This window comes from Enhydra lutris, unplaced genomic scaffold (genome assembly GCF_002288905.1).
Source record: "Enhydra lutris kenyoni isolate GAN:26980312 unplaced genomic scaffold, ASM228890v2 scaffoldscaffold5, whole genome shotgun sequence".
NCBI lineage: Eukaryota > Metazoa > Chordata > Mammalia > Carnivora > Mustelidae > Enhydra > Enhydra lutris.
In genome coordinates this window covers 4,565,027-4,579,678 of record NW_019154089.1, presented here as the reverse complement: position 1 = coordinate 4,579,678, position 14,652 = coordinate 4,565,027, and the positions used below count along the sequence as shown (strand labels likewise).

At 54.6% G+C, this 14,652-nt stretch overlaps 1 protein-coding gene across 1 annotated transcript in view; it reads left to right on the top strand.

Annotated features, from left to right (window-relative positions):
• Positions 1-14,389, top strand: part of LOC111141300 (transforming growth factor beta induced) — a 32,418-nt gene extending 18,029 nt beyond the window's left edge. The window contains exons 7-17 of the mRNA XM_022493760.1: positions 1,419-1,560; positions 4,031-4,243; positions 5,055-5,192; positions 5,731-5,876; positions 6,554-6,690; positions 7,472-7,602; positions 10,020-10,144; positions 11,403-11,505; positions 12,069-12,148; positions 13,216-13,240; positions 13,733-14,389. Coding sequence (XP_022349468.1) covers positions 1,419-1,560; positions 4,031-4,243; positions 5,055-5,192; positions 5,731-5,876; positions 6,554-6,690; positions 7,472-7,602; positions 10,020-10,144; positions 11,403-11,505; positions 12,069-12,148; positions 13,216-13,240; positions 13,733-13,773 — 1,281 coding nt within the window. The 3' untranslated portion in view covers positions 13,774-14,389. The remainder of the gene's footprint in view (positions 1-1,418; positions 1,561-4,030; positions 4,244-5,054; positions 5,193-5,730; positions 5,877-6,553; positions 6,691-7,471; positions 7,603-10,019; positions 10,145-11,402; positions 11,506-12,068; positions 12,149-13,215; positions 13,241-13,732) is intronic.
• Positions 14,390-14,652: the final 263 nt, after the last annotated feature.

Sequence of the window (14,652 nt, the reverse complement as noted above, 5' to 3'; positions counted from 1 at the left end):
CAGGCTGCCCCGTCAGGGTTTTTGCCCTGATTCAAGGAGAACTTCCTGACCACAAAGGATACCAAAGGGGGGTTGCGGAGGCTCCTCCCCTGGAGATCTCCAACATACAGAGACAAACACCCTGGGGCTGGCCCAGCAGGGATGTGGCCTCAGGAAGTGACTCTGCAGGGAACCCTGCTCTCTCAGCTCTCCCCTGCTTTCCTTCTGGGTCACTTCAAGGTCAGGGGTCTGCGAGGAAATGATACGTCCCCACAAAGTTGGTGGCACCTCTTGATTAACCGTGTATAACCCCCACTGAGTATCATCCTCTTACTTTAGGTTTGACAAGTGTTCCCTCTTTTCTCCCTCCCCTTGGGGCCTCCCTACACCCATCTTTCCTTCCGCTAACACATACTTTAATACCTGCTCCTGGCCTGGTGGTGTTCTACCTGCCGGGGGTATACAGGTGAATGAGACAGACAAATTTCTGTCCTCGGTGGCACTTTCCTTCTTCCTGAGAGACAGACCAGATGCACACGAGGTAGCCATGGACGGGGCTAGGCATCGGGGAGTCAGGGAGTGGTGAGCCAAGAGGCCCGGTAGGCACTGGGTGGTCAGGGAGGGTTTCTCTGGAAGAGTGAATTCAGATCTGAGGACTGAAGGATGAGAATGGCCAGTTACATGAAAGGCAGGGGTCGGAGCTCAGCGGGCAGAGCAGAAGGCAAGGGCAAAGGCTCCGGGGCAGGAATAGTAAGAAGGAGGCGGGCAGGGCCCGAAGGAAGAAACGTACACAGCTAGAGTGTGACGTGGAAGCAGCAGAGCGGCAGGGGCCAGAGCTTGCAGGGCTGCTGACGGGGCCAAGGGGTGTATCCCCAACCCCGGGGCAGCAGGGGGCCCCTTCTGCTTTTAGAAGATCCTAGGACTCCTCTGTAGAAACGGGTGATGTGATCCTTCCACTCCTGGAGCTCACAGAAGGAGCATTGCCCAGAGCTATTTAAGTATTATGCAAGGAGGACACAAGCTGTGAAAGTTCATACAACAGACTCTTTTTGGTCTGAGGACAGTGGCAGGGGGAGGGGTGGCGATGGGGGCAACGCCAAGTTGGCTACCTAGAAAAGCGATACTATAATCAAGTCCCAGTGAAGAGATAGGAGTCAGAGAAGCCAAGAAAGGAGGAAGGGCAGAGGGAATGGCCAGGCCAAAGCGTGGGGTGGGAAGGCTGAAGGCAGAGGAAGTCATTGAGAAATGGCCAGAGTGGTGGGAGCTCAGTCCTGACGAGGTCCCCGGAGGACACCAGGAGAGGTGAGCTTTGGCGTCTTGTCATTTCTTCTATGAGTCTGAAGCGCTTCACAGGAGGCCTGGTGAGGCGGCGTCTGCCTCTTGTCTACAGAGCCTCCCAGAGCCTTCAGGCAACTCTCCCTCCTCTCCCTGCCCCGCAGGCTGCCGTGGCCGCATCTGGGCTCAACACCGTGCTGGAAGGGGATGGCCAGTTCACGCTCTTGGCCCCTACCAACGAGGCCTTCGAGAAGATCCCTGCTGAAACCTTGAACAGGATCCTGGGTGACCCAGAAGCCCTGAGAGGTGAGCACCCCTGAGCACTGTTGGAACGGCCAGACTGAGCCCGAGGCCTGTTCTTGCACAAGGTGAACAGTCCGCGCACCATCCTGTCCCATTGCTCCCATCTGGCCCTGTCTCTGCAGAGGCCAGAGCAGAGCCCTGGTCAGAGGGACAAGGAAGAACCCAGCAGCCTTTGTCCAGCAGCAGCTGTGCTGAGGAGCAAGGCAGGGCTGGAGGTCCACAGCAGGCCGTGGCCAGACTCAGAAAGAGCTGAAGATGCTCAAAACCAGAGCAAGTCTGCCAAGCGGGCAGCAGCTTGGGAGTGTGGGGAGGAGATGGCCGGTCCTGGCATCCTTAGAATGGGGCCATCGTGCTGACCTTTGAACTCTTCCTGTCTGGCCAGGGACCTCGTGGATAATCCAAAATGAAATTAATAACCAGTTAGAGTTGACTCTTGACTTCAGAGCTGGGTCCTTCCATGCCTCTTCAGTGAGCTGCTCAGTTAGGGGTGTGTTGATTATTGCTGGAGGAGAAGGAAGGACCCAGCACATGTGAGAGGGGAGGGGAGTGAAGGCCGGGCTTGGCCACTGACCCCTGCATCTCCTGCAAAGAGGAGTAGCCCCCTGGTCCTCTGTGTACCCAAACACACTTATTCCTCCCAAATACAATCTCGGGATGACTTCTATTCCACCCACCTTCAAACTGTATGATTTAAAATACCTACTGTATTTCAGAGGCCCGATAAGTGTAAAATGTTCTCCCTGCAGCCACACAGGGCTGGCAAGGGCACTTTTCTGAAAGCGCAGATGGGAATCCATTGTGTCCAGATGTCACGGTGCCTCCGTGACATGAATCCGGGCCCCCAAAGGAAACGTGGTACAGGCTTGTCTGCAAGGAAGTTTAAGCCTGGTTGGGATTAAAAACAGGTCGTGGGATCTGAAGTGGTGAGCGCTATGACACAGACTCCCCCGTGGTGGTGGGCATGAGGGCGGGGGTAGGGCACGTGCCGCCAGAGGGGTCCCGAGGCTTCCCGAAGGAGCTGGGACGTGGGCGCATCTCTGCATACTGAACTTTCTATTTGGAGCTGTGTTCTCCCTTAAACTGCTTTTGTACAGAACACGTTTTCATCTTTGAAGATATCAGAACTCTTGCTGTAAGAAAAAGGCAGCCCTAATTTATTCCTTTTGCACACGGGCCTTTTCCTGCTCAGTAACTCGTTTGCTGTGAGACCAGGCCCTCGGTACGGGGGTGTCACTGGCTGGCTCAAAGACAGAGGGACAGGCGTCCAGCCTCACAGGCTCAGCTGTTTCTGGTGGCTTGGCAGAGAGGCAAGAAGCAGCCTTGGGCCGGCGTGCCTTGTTTGAAGACTGGCTTCCGGCCCTGGCCCTGCGCTCCCTCCCCGTGGCGCTAACAGGTCACCCTTGCCCCACCCAGCCTTTACCTTCCTTCCCTTAGAAGCTAAATCCCCGAGACCTCGTTCCCATGGCAGCCTGGCTGTCCTTTCCCTTCCCGTCAGCCGAACGGCTTTCAAGGCCCCTGACGCTCCTGTGGGAGCCCCGTGCCTCTGTAGGCCTTCTGAGCTTCCTCCTGTCCATGATGGTGCGGTTTTGGTTCCCACACTCAGCACAGATTGAAACTTGCCTCCGTGGTGAGACTGCAAGGGAAAGGGCCCTGGTGACCTGGGGGAGTGGCCGTCCGGGAATCTGCCCTGCCTGGTGGGGGTCACGTCCTCCCACTGCTCCTTGCAGCTTCCTCAGGACCCCCAGCCTCTGCCCTGTCCCTGAGGGCCACTTGGACAAGGAAATAAATTCTACTTATGACTTACGGGTGGAGTGAGGGGAGTGCCAAAGACCGTGTCTGACGGAGCACCATCCCCGAGCCCGAAGACAGATCCTGGCAGCTAGCGGGCCCTTGGGTAAAATGAACAAAAACAGATAAAATGCGCAGATAATCTAGAACACTCATTTGCTACAGTTTCCATCTTTCCCTATCAAATTTCACGTTTTTTTAAAGGTCAGTAGATAAAAAGTCTGAGGGTAAACTCATTTTGACGGTCAGACACTAATAGAATTCAGTCTCAAGTCCAGGTGCTAATAAGGGAGTCACGAATGTTTGTTGGGTGTTGACTGTGTTGTCGGGCACTGTGCTGGGTGCGTTACATTCCGGGCTTCATGTCCTCCTTACACCATCCCCAGGAGATGAATGCTAGGCTTATCTCGACCTGAGGAGGAAGTTGAGGCTCCCAGGGGCTCAGAGACTTGCCCAGGGCCCCACAGCGGGTAAGTGGCCAAGCTGGGATTCAGACTCAGGCAGTCTGCCTGCTGACTCAGGACAGCAGCAGGAGGAGAGGAGGCCGTGGGCGGTGCAGTCCCCAGCCTCATCTCCAGGTCAGTGTCAGAGAGAACAGAATCCACAGCCACGGGAGCTGTGAGCTGGCTTCTGAGATCAGCCTAGAGCCAGCACAGCCTTGATCTGTGTCTGTTTTGGTCCCCAGACCTGCTGAACAACCACATCCTAAAGTCGGCCATGTGTGCAGAAGCCATCGTTGCAGGGATGTCCATGGAGACCCTGGAGGGCACCACCCTGGAGGTGGGCTGCAGCGGGGACATGCTCACCATCAATGGGAAGGCCATCATCTCCAATAAAGACACCCTGGCCACCAATGGTGTGATCCACTACATCGATGAGCTGCTCATCCCGGACTCAGGTGAGCCAGGCCTCCGAGGCCATGATCCTGCCAGGCCTGCTGGCTCCTCTGCCATCTGCAGTGGGAGCCCTTGGGGAATTCAGGGATCATGGGAGCCATTTCCTTGCAGGCACCCAGCTCACAGCCTCTCAGGGGAGAGGGCCTGGGCAGCTGGCAGGTCATGGCCAGACTGTGAAGAATCTTGAGCTGCAGGCCTGGGAGTCACGCTTCACTTTGGAGGCATCAGAGAGCTGTTGAGGGGAGCCGGGGAGGGATTGACTCCATCCCAGAAGCCGTTCAGGAGATCGGCCTGCTCTGGTTGGGCGCAGAGGGCCATTTGCTGGCCTCTGAGCACCCGCCATCTCACTGAGCCTGGGAGAAATGACTGAGTGGACTTTGGCTTGGGCTTTGTGCAGCAGGCTAGCCCCATTCTGGAATTCCAGGGAGGTCGGTTGCCCAGAAGTGAAGCAATTTCACAGAAGAAAACCGAACCAGAAGTTAGCTTTCTGTGGGTGTGGTCACTGGCACCATGGGACCCTTAGAAGCCACCACACAGACCACGCTGCCTTGCCGCGGGCCTTAGACGGCACCCTGGCTGAAGGCAAGGACAGAGACTGGCCTCTGCCTCCTGCTCCTCACCTCCCTGCCCTGCCCAGGGAGACCTAGGGGGACCAGGGGCCTGATGACACGAGCCCGCTGTGCCGCTGCAGGGCTGAGAGGGCCGTTGACTCATGAGATGACATTCCTGCTGGTGTGCGTCATGCTGGGGTGGACGGAGGATAAATGAAAACAGCACTTGTAACTTTTGAACCTGCGTTCTCTTTCCTTGCAGCAAAGACGCTATTTGAGTTGGCTGCGGAGTCTGATGTTTCCACAGCCGTTGACCTTTTCAGACAGGCTGGCCTCGGCACTCATCTCTCCGGAAAGGAGCGGTTGACCCTCCTGGCCCCCATGAATTCTGTATTCAAAGGTAACGTGGTGAGGGCAGCCCCAGGAGCCGGTCACCTCCACAGCACCCTCCCAGAGGGACAGCACCCCGCCAGCGTTAGTGCTTCCACCGACTCACCCGAAACCTCAGGGGCTCTGCTGTATCATCTGGCAGAGCAGAGAATACATTTGGGGGTCTGGTCCTCAGAATCCAAGAGTTTGCATCTGGCCAGAGAGCGCCTTTTTATTCGCAGAATCAACCGCTCATGTGATCGGCAGAAGGTCAGAGCGAGGATACAGCTGAGCCTTGGCCGAGGGGAAGGCAGAGGACGAGGCCAAGGGGTGTCCGTGCTTTCCCCTCCCTCCACGGGCAAAACTCCAGACACCCTCGATTATCTATACCCTCTTGTGTTTGGTTGATTTGCAGAAGATGCCAGATGTTAAGGAATATTGGCAGCCTCCCTGGATTTCTCAGTCTCCCATTTTCAAGTGCAAGGAGGGTTGGGCTTCCCACTGCATTTGTCTCTCATTCTCTTCCTTTCTGGAACATGCCTCTGGACCGAACCCACCTTCTCTTGCAGATGGAACCCCTAACATTGATGCACATACAAGGAATTTGCTTCTGAATCACATGATTAAAGACCAGCTAGCTTCCAAGTATCTGTATCATGGACAGACCCTGGACACTCTGGGTGGCAAAAAACTGAGAGTTTTTGTTTATCGCAATGTAAGTTCTGGCTCCTAAATCATGCTCTTTCTTTGCCTCAGCTCTAAGAAATGAAAACTGTATTAAAGAAAAAAAATTATATATGTGGGTATGTAGCATGTAGCTGACTAGGTAGGCAGTGGTCCACATCAAGTCATTGTGATCAACAGGGGCGGGGGGATGGAGAGTTTGAATCCTTAGCTTATGCGAAGAGAAGCCTTCTGAACTGAAACACAGCTCTCCCTGGTCCAAAAGTTTCTCTTTTCCCTTCTCCTGTCTGTTTTCTATCATCAAACTCAACAGTTACTGTGGACTGTTAGCCAGAAAGCACAGTACAACACAGGTGCATTCCTTGAGACCTGCCAGTACCAGTGACTAAAGACGGTTGTCATCTGTTAAACAATGCAGTAGAGTTGATCTATTGATCTCATCATCGTCGATGGACCTCACGTGTACTGGGACAGTCTCATCGTGGGGCCTCTCTGTCACTCTAGTGGGGCCCAGTGGCCCTTTCTCCTTAAGGAACACTATTTTTATTTTTCCTTTCCTGGAAAAAACACGACATTTTTTCCTTGCCGTAATGACCCGCTCTAGTGTACATTCACTGCTCCGTGCGGATGCACCACCAGCGTGTGCCTGGAGCACATCAGGAGGCCTCATTAGAGTGGATGACCTATGTCTGCCCCTCTTTGGTGCAGAGCCTGTGTATCGAGAACAGCTGCATCGCCGCCCACGACAAGAGGGGGAGATACGGGACGCTCTTTACCATGGACCGAATGCTCACCCCCCCGATGGGGACCGTCATGGACGTCCTGAAGGGCGACAATCGCTTCAGGTAACCAGCCTCATGCCATGGGAGACTTCTGCCAAGTGGTCGTGCCGGGTCAGGACACTGGGTCTCCGCTATCTGTCAAGCTCCTCACTGCCTCGGGGGGTTCAGTGAACACTGGCGGTGTCCTGGTGACCTTCCAGCCTGGGGATCTGGGAAGGGCGAGGCTCACGCTGGAAGCTTATGTTGAGAAGAAGGGTTATTTCTGGGACTGTAATCCCCACATCCTTGGGAACAGGGAGGGGGCTGCATTTTCGTATGAAGGGCAAGAAAAGATACCACACTCTTATCTTGAGGTCCCAAGTAAGCTGAGAGCACCCGGTTTTGAGTGTGGGATGAGTCTCAGTCGGCACAATATCTCCTTGGGGCCCCTGAAGACTCCTTGCCGCTCCTTCTCAGGCTCCCTGTGTCACTTTGTTCTCTTGCCCCCTCTCTCCATTTCTGACCTGCTTGCTTACCCCTGGGTGCTGTGACACCAGAGCCAGGAGGCCCCCACCCCCTGCACTCCCCTGAATCACATCCCCAGGGCCCGGTGGCTTGGCCTCTTCCTTCCTGCTCCCCCCCGACCTCTGACCTCTGGCTGTTTGATTGAGCTGAACATTTATGGAGAAAATATGCAGAATGGAGTCTTCCCTCCTTGTGCATGATGAGCAAGGGGTGAAAAACAGCAAGGGAGATGTAAATTCTAGTTCTAGGGTGTGCCTCCCAGCAGTGGGAAGATATTTGGGAAAGTGGGCATCCCCTCCCTGTCACAGGCAGGTGACATTTTCTCTGTGTGTCTCCCTAGCATGCTAGTGGCCGCCATCCAGTCTGCTGGGCTGACGGAGGTGCTCAACAGGGAAGGGGTCTACACAGTCTTTGCTCCTACAAATGAGGCCTTCCAAGCCATGCCACCAGAAGAGCTGAACAAACTCTTGGGTAAAGACCAAGCGAAGTATATTTTGCACGGTTTCTAACGTGACTGGAACAGTCAGGGGACCAGCAGGAAACAGGGGGCTCATTACCAAGGGTTTGACTGAAAGGAACTTAATGGGGAGACTGCAGAAGTGTGGGCAGGAGTAAGGGACCAGCAAAGGATGAGGACACCCAGGGAAAAGTGTTTCCCACCACAGGCCAGGGGCTGGGGAGGCCAGGGGGAAGAGGGCACAAGGAGAACGGAGCTCAGGGGAGGGGCACAGGACAGCAACCAGGGCCCACATGAAGCTGCGGGCAGAGCCAAGGCAAGGGGGCCAGGACTCCTTCAGCCTCCCTCTCCTCCCACAGGCCCATTGCGTGGGCCTCCTGTCCACCATGAGAAGGGGGCAAGGGACCCTGGATGGCATGCGTCACAGCGGTCAGTCTCCCTGGGTACCATGCAAGGCAGAGAAGAGTAGAGAGACACTGAGTGGGTAACAATGAGCCCCGTCACTGAGACATGTCTTCCCCATGAGAACCTGTGAGGATAGCCATAATGAAGCCATTTACCTGTGTGAAATGTCCCTCGGGGCCAAAGCTTTACCAGAGAAGCTATTCCTGGCCCTGAGAAATTTAGCTGAGGATGTTTGAGAGATAACCCCAGTGGTTAAGGGCTTGGATTCCTGGATCACCTAAAAGCAGTTTTAATTCCTGGCTCTGGCATTCACCAGGTGAGTGATGTCTAGCAAGTCCTTTAACCTCTCGGAGCTTCCGTTTTCCCTTTAGAAAAATGAGGGTGCCTTGCTGTGTGTAGTGTGGAGTAAATGAGGTGTTGCCAGCAGTGCTGGGCACACGTCCTCCCCCGGTGATGGCTGCGATGATGGGGTTTGGGGTGGGGGTGTAGTGTGGAGCTCTGGTGCTCGCCTGTGGGCACACTTTGGCCCTCCCACAAAGGTGAGCCTGAGGAGAAGGAGGAGGGAAGCTAGAGAAGAGGAGGAGGAGGAAGGACCTTGGCCACCCTCTGGGCATGCCTCATCTATACCTTCCTTCCAGCCCCAGGGCAGGAAGGAACTTTCTATTCAAAAAGTTAAGGTTGCAGGCATCTGTGGGCCGAATTTGTGTCCTGTTTAATAGTCTTTATTGCAAACGAATGCCTGTGTCTTTGATGCTGACGTATGTTCCTGAGAAAAGGAGAGAAGTTCATTCTGAACATAAACTTTCCACCTCTCCTGGTCCAGCAGGAGTGGAATGTTCCCCAGATGGCCGTGAGCCTGCTCGCTTCCCTCTCATTTTCAGTTGTGCAGGAGGAGGCTTGGACAAAACTTCCCACATGTGCTCTCTGCCAGGCCTGCAGGCAGGAAAAGCCCCCAGTGCTCCTGGGGGATAGAGGGCCAGCCAGGCGCAAGAGGTCAATCCAGGTATTAGACGTCTTGGAAGAAGGAGGCCCCCTGCCCTGGGGGCTGGCATGGCTCATCGCTTCCAGGTGGAATTTCTATAGAATGGGAATTCCCATCTGCCAAGTTGTGGGATGTTTAGAAACCACATGGTACCTGGTGGCTCCATTCCGCGGCACTAATGTGGATTTGTCTGTACCTAAGTGAACTCTCCCAAATGCTTTCAAACTTCCTCCACTCTTAGTTTCAAGTTGCTGGAAATAGGCATGCAGAAGCCCTGGGGGAAATCTAGCCACTTGGCTCGGAATGTGAGTATCAGGGCAGCCGTGATGGAGATGAGAGGACAGCTGGCAACTTTAAGAATTGCCTCCCACACTTAATTTGGAAAATGCCTGTGCACCTTTATGAGCAATCGGATGGTCTCCCCAGTTGGTGGAGAAGCTGATGTGGGCTGGAAGGAATGCCGAGACGTGAAGGGAGGGATGCTGCGGAGGGAATGCCCCCCTTAGCCCTGACCTCATCGGCTCCATGCCCCCCCCAGACGACAGCTGTTGAGTCTTTTAAGTTCTCCCTGCAGGAAACGGCTGCCCCGGAATATGCATTTGAGGGCAGAATGTGTAAATATTTCACTACTGTGTTATAACCGTTGGGAGCCACGCTGATGATGAAATGTCCCAGATGCCGGTGCTGGAAAGGTTCCTGACTTCCCAAGCAAATATTTAGCTCATGGAAAAATGAGTCATACTCACAGAGGAGTATGGATTAACTCCTTCTCAGCAGCACAGAGAGCTCTTGCTTAACCCAGCCGTTCCCACCCTCCCCACTACAGAGGCAGATCCACGGCCTCAGATGTGTGCCTCTATCCCCAGAGCCTCCAGCAGGCAGCCTTTCAGTGGGCTGAGCACACCCACTGTGTGCTTCTCACCTGGTCGCGGAGTTCTATGTTTTGGCCATCACCGCTTGCCTCCCCTCCCGGCCCTTCTAGACAGAGCTGGGTACCAGGCTTACAATGAACTCTGCTCTCCCTTCTTTCCCACAAACCCGCAGGCAATGCCAAGGAGCTGGCCAACATCCTGAAATACCACATTGGCGACGAGATCCTGGTCAGCGGGGGCATCGGGGCCCTGGTGCGGCTGAAGTCTCTCCAGGGGGACAAGCTGGAAGTCAGCTCGGTGAGTGTGCCTGAGAACTAGGTGGCCAGCTGTGCCCTGCCCCTGGGACCCCAGGGCACTTCCCAACCCCTGGGCCAGGGCCACACACACACACACACACACACACACACACACACACGGTCTTGAAGGTACACCTTGGATCTCTGAGGGCATTCTGCCCAAAAACAGAAAAGAGAAAAGGGTCTTCGGGGAAATCAGGCGAGATGGTGCTTAGACACAAATAGAAACGTCTAGATTTGCCGGGGAATCAAGCGTCTGACTGGCATAGGGGAGAGGCCGGTAGGTCTTCCTTCCCTTAAGAAGATGATAGGCAATTACTCATGCATCTTGAGGAATCAATCCCCAGCCCCCTTCTCACCCCATCCCTTCAAATCTGGGGCTCACCAAGCCCCACCATGAGCCAGACTATCCCTAGCGGCTTTTTCTTCAGATGCGTGGTCGCGAGCCACCCCTGGCTCTGCACCTTGATGACACGTGTTCTACTTTGAAGCTGCCTGAGGGGACGTCCTCACTGGAGAGAGAGAACAGATGGGCAACCAAGCTCAGTGAAGCTGCCTGTGGCCTGCCTGGCTGTACCAGCCAAGGTCACTGGGCTTCCCTGTGGAGCCACCCATCTTCCAGAATATGGCTGGCCCAGCCTCGGTGCTGGGCCCCTCACAGCCATCCCTTTGCTTACCACCTTCCCTCTGGAGCCTGAAGAAGCATGGAGGGAGACAGAACATGAGGACTTGTTGACTCCTAGTTTGGGGGGTTGGGGTCCCATCACAGCCTTCCGTTCCCCCTTCCACTTTGGGTCAGACCATGAGTTGTTCAGGAAGGACTGGGGTAGACACCTGGGTGCGTTTCCTGTAAGAAAGGCGGGCCACTGAGGACAAGTGGAAGGAGCCCTACACCAGGACTGGAGGCCTGGCTTCTGTTCCCCACCATCCCACCTGCTTAGCTTAAAGGACACCCCAGGCCCGTCCTGGGTCTCGGTTTCTTTTTCTGCTAAGTGGGGTGGTAACAACCCCCTCCTCAGCCCACAGTGCTGAGAGGACAACGTGACAGCGTGGGGGGCTCTTCTGTAGATGACTGCACTGAGCCACATGCCAATGTTAGAATGCGACCACCGAACTAAAGGCGTGTGGCTGGCAGAGGCGGTTCCATTCCCCAGCATATCCCTCACGTCTAACACACGATCTGGCATCAGGGAGCGCTCAGTAAATTCTCACCGAGTGAGCAAGATCCATGTGGTCTGTGTCGTCTCTTTTTCTCCCAGAAAAACAACGTCGTGAATGTCAATAAGGAGCCGGTTGCAGAAGCTGACATCATGGCCACCAACGGCGTGGTCTACGCCATCTCCAGCGTCCTGCAGCCTCCAGGTTAGGTCCTAATCTCGCCCATCCCCCCTCAGCTTGCAGCTGACCCTTCTGCATGCATGGCAGCTGGTGCTTGACAGGAAAACTAAAGATAAGAAGAGCGCATGACATGCCACCCAGGGCCTCCGTGGACGGCATCGCTGGGGCTGATTGAAAAGTGAATTAGGGAGTGTGGGTTTCCACTGTGCTGCACTAGAAACTAGAGGACATGTTTCTTTTTGCTGAATTGCCTGTCTTAGCCGCACTCAGACACAGCCCACTTATTTGTCACCCATGGATGTGGTGAACATGACTCCCAGCCCACGTGTCTTACACCATCGTGCCTGATGGGAATTCTCTTTACCTCCAGCAAGATTGAACTTGGGTCCAGCCTCTGTCTGCACTGTACACTCACCTTTCTTTGCGTTCTTTCCCCATGGGCCACATTCCACTGTGAGCTAGAGGAAGTTATGAAGGAAAAAATCCATGGGAGAACGTGAACCAGCAAGCCCAACAGTGCCCCTCAGTCCTGCTTGCTGTGCTAAGAGTTTTGCTCTCACCAGTGTTGCACCTTTTTTTGTCTCCAGCCATCAGACCTCAGGAGCGAGGGGATGAACTTGCAGACTCTGCACTTGAAATCTTCAAACAGGCATCGGCATATTCCAGGGTGAGATGCCTCTAGGTTTGCCTGTGGTCTGAGCAGCCGTGGGTCCTCTGCTTGGGCCCATTCAGGGGGCTCTCCGGGTTCCTGTCTTCCTTCCTTGTGCTTTCCCAGGACTCCATGAAACTTCTCCCCACTTCCATACAGCATCCTTAGCACTGGCCTGAGTGGAGTTCTGAGGAAAGATCCCAGGCATTCCCTATTTCCTTTGTGAGCAAAAGCTGGGGCCTTTCAACTGAGGTCTCTGACCCTCATTCCATGGGTAAGCCACTGACGGTGAGGACAGATAAAGCTCTGGAATCCATCTGTCCAAGCAAGGCCGCCCATCCCGAATTCACCTTACCGTGGCCTTGCCTGGCCTGAGCCTGGGCCTCTAAGTCCCCTTCTGTTTTTCTTGGCATGGCCTGTCTTTGGGAATGCTGAAGCTCTCTGAGGCAGTGGTGTGGGATCTGGATACAGGGCAGGTGTTAGGGGAACTTCCCTTCCTTGCCTCAGCTCTGCTTCCTCCTTAGAACCTCTCCGATTTTTCCTGCGCTTCTCTTTCTGCTCCCTAGCTTGCCCGGGGCCTAGAAGCCCCACCTAGTCTCCTTTTGCTGCTTTGCATGAGGTAGAGCCCTTCAGGAACCTGAGCACCTTATAGAAAGTTTGCATTTCAAGAGAAGAGGCTGCTGGAGGTGTTGTTACCCAGAGTCCTGGAGCTGGAATGTGTCCTTTACTTTTGGACAGAGGGGTTTTCTTCATGCCCCTTGAGAAGGATACTTGGCCTTGAGCTCCTACTCTTGAGGGCCACCCACTATGCTGTCCCAGCTCCCCAAACTCTAGGCTGCAGTCTCGGTGGAAGCCTGGCTTTGGGGTCTCCCAGAAATATCTATCCCAGACTCTACTTGATTGGGGCTTACACTGTGCTTGGGGCTGCCAAGACCACCTGAGGGCTCTCTAGGACCCAGTAGCTACACACTCCCCTTCCTCTTCCTCACCCCCAGCATTTTTTCTGAGTAGGGGTAGCCATGGGGCCACGAGCAGGGGCAGGTACAACTTTCACTAGAAACCTGAAACTTGGTGCTTTCTTTCAGGCCGCACGGACCTCTGTGAAACTAGGTAAGTCTGGCCTGGGTTTAAAGTCCTTTGTACAGGTGCTCAGGCCTTGCCCCCGCGCAGGCACAAACCTGCCATCAGCTGTATATAGATGAGAACACCATGGTGCAATAAAACAAGCGTGGTCTTTGGGGTCAGACGCAGAACACCCAGTTCCCTTCTCTGTGAGATGGAGATACTAAGAGCACCAGCCTTTAAGGTTGCTGTGAGTTTTTGGCTTTGGGAACCTGGGAATATTGCATGTGCCATTAGCAGGAGCACATGGTGGTTTAGGTCGAAGCTGGTAGATGGCAGAAGTCCCAGTTCCCATTACATCATGGACCGAGACATCACGATCTTTGTTACATTGTGGAGTAAGAGAGGACGTCTCCCAAACCAAAAAGCAGGGGGGCAGGGGAGAGTAGCAGGAGGAGGGCCTACTGGCCCTGCGCGTGGCTCTGACGGTGTCCTAGACAGATACGCATCCTTCCCACTTAGGAAACTTCTCTTTTCCAGCCCCCGTGTATCAGCGGTTATTAGAGAGGATGAAACATTAGCGTGGAGGACGTGGGAAGAACGCACATCGGCAGCTCACCGCCACTTTCTCTGAGTTTACCAAAGAGACTGAATGTTTCTGAAACCAAATATCACACTTCAGTGTACCTGGGCTGCACCAGAATGAGATCTGAGCCCTGGGTGGGTGGAAGGAGGAGGGAAAGAGATGTCTCCCCCCCCACCACCACCACCAAACATGGCTCGTTAACCCACTGCTTGTGGAGACCTGGATGTCCCTACCCGATAGTCGCTTCTAAAAAGGACCTGTCCTGAATGTGGACTTTCCCACCCGTGCCAAGTGCTCTGGAAAAGGGGGCTGAAGTTTTGTGATGCTCACAGAACACAGATCAGGCAGTCCAGCATCATGGGGGTGGGGGGAGGGGGCCCTGGCACAGTTTTTGTAAAGCTCTTTTACAACTGGAGAAATGGCATCGTTATAAGCTATGAGTTGAATCGCTCTGTCAGACATGTCTTGTGCCTGCACGCGGCTTGGACGCTTCTTGGTGGCCCTGTCCAGGTAGGAAAGGGAGGGGAGAGAGAGAGAGCATGCAGAGTCCAGAATTTCCCAGGTGTGGCAGAGCCATCGTGTGTTTGTAATAATAAAACTAAAGAAACGTACTCCTGTGTGGACGGGAAGCGCGGGCCAGCCTGGGTATTCGCAAGGTCGGGGGGCTGTCTGCTTCTTGGGGCTGTGCTGGTCCTTCCTGCGGAGATTGCACCCAGGAGCAGCGTGACAAGGAGCCCCAAGGGATGGTCTGTGGGACATGCTCCATCTTTGTTGAACTCATTTTCCTTTCAGCCTCTATGGGCCCTGACGGCTCGAGTCCTCTGTGTTGCCTTGCCTCTTCTTGTTGGCTGGAAGTCCCCATCTCCCATCCAGC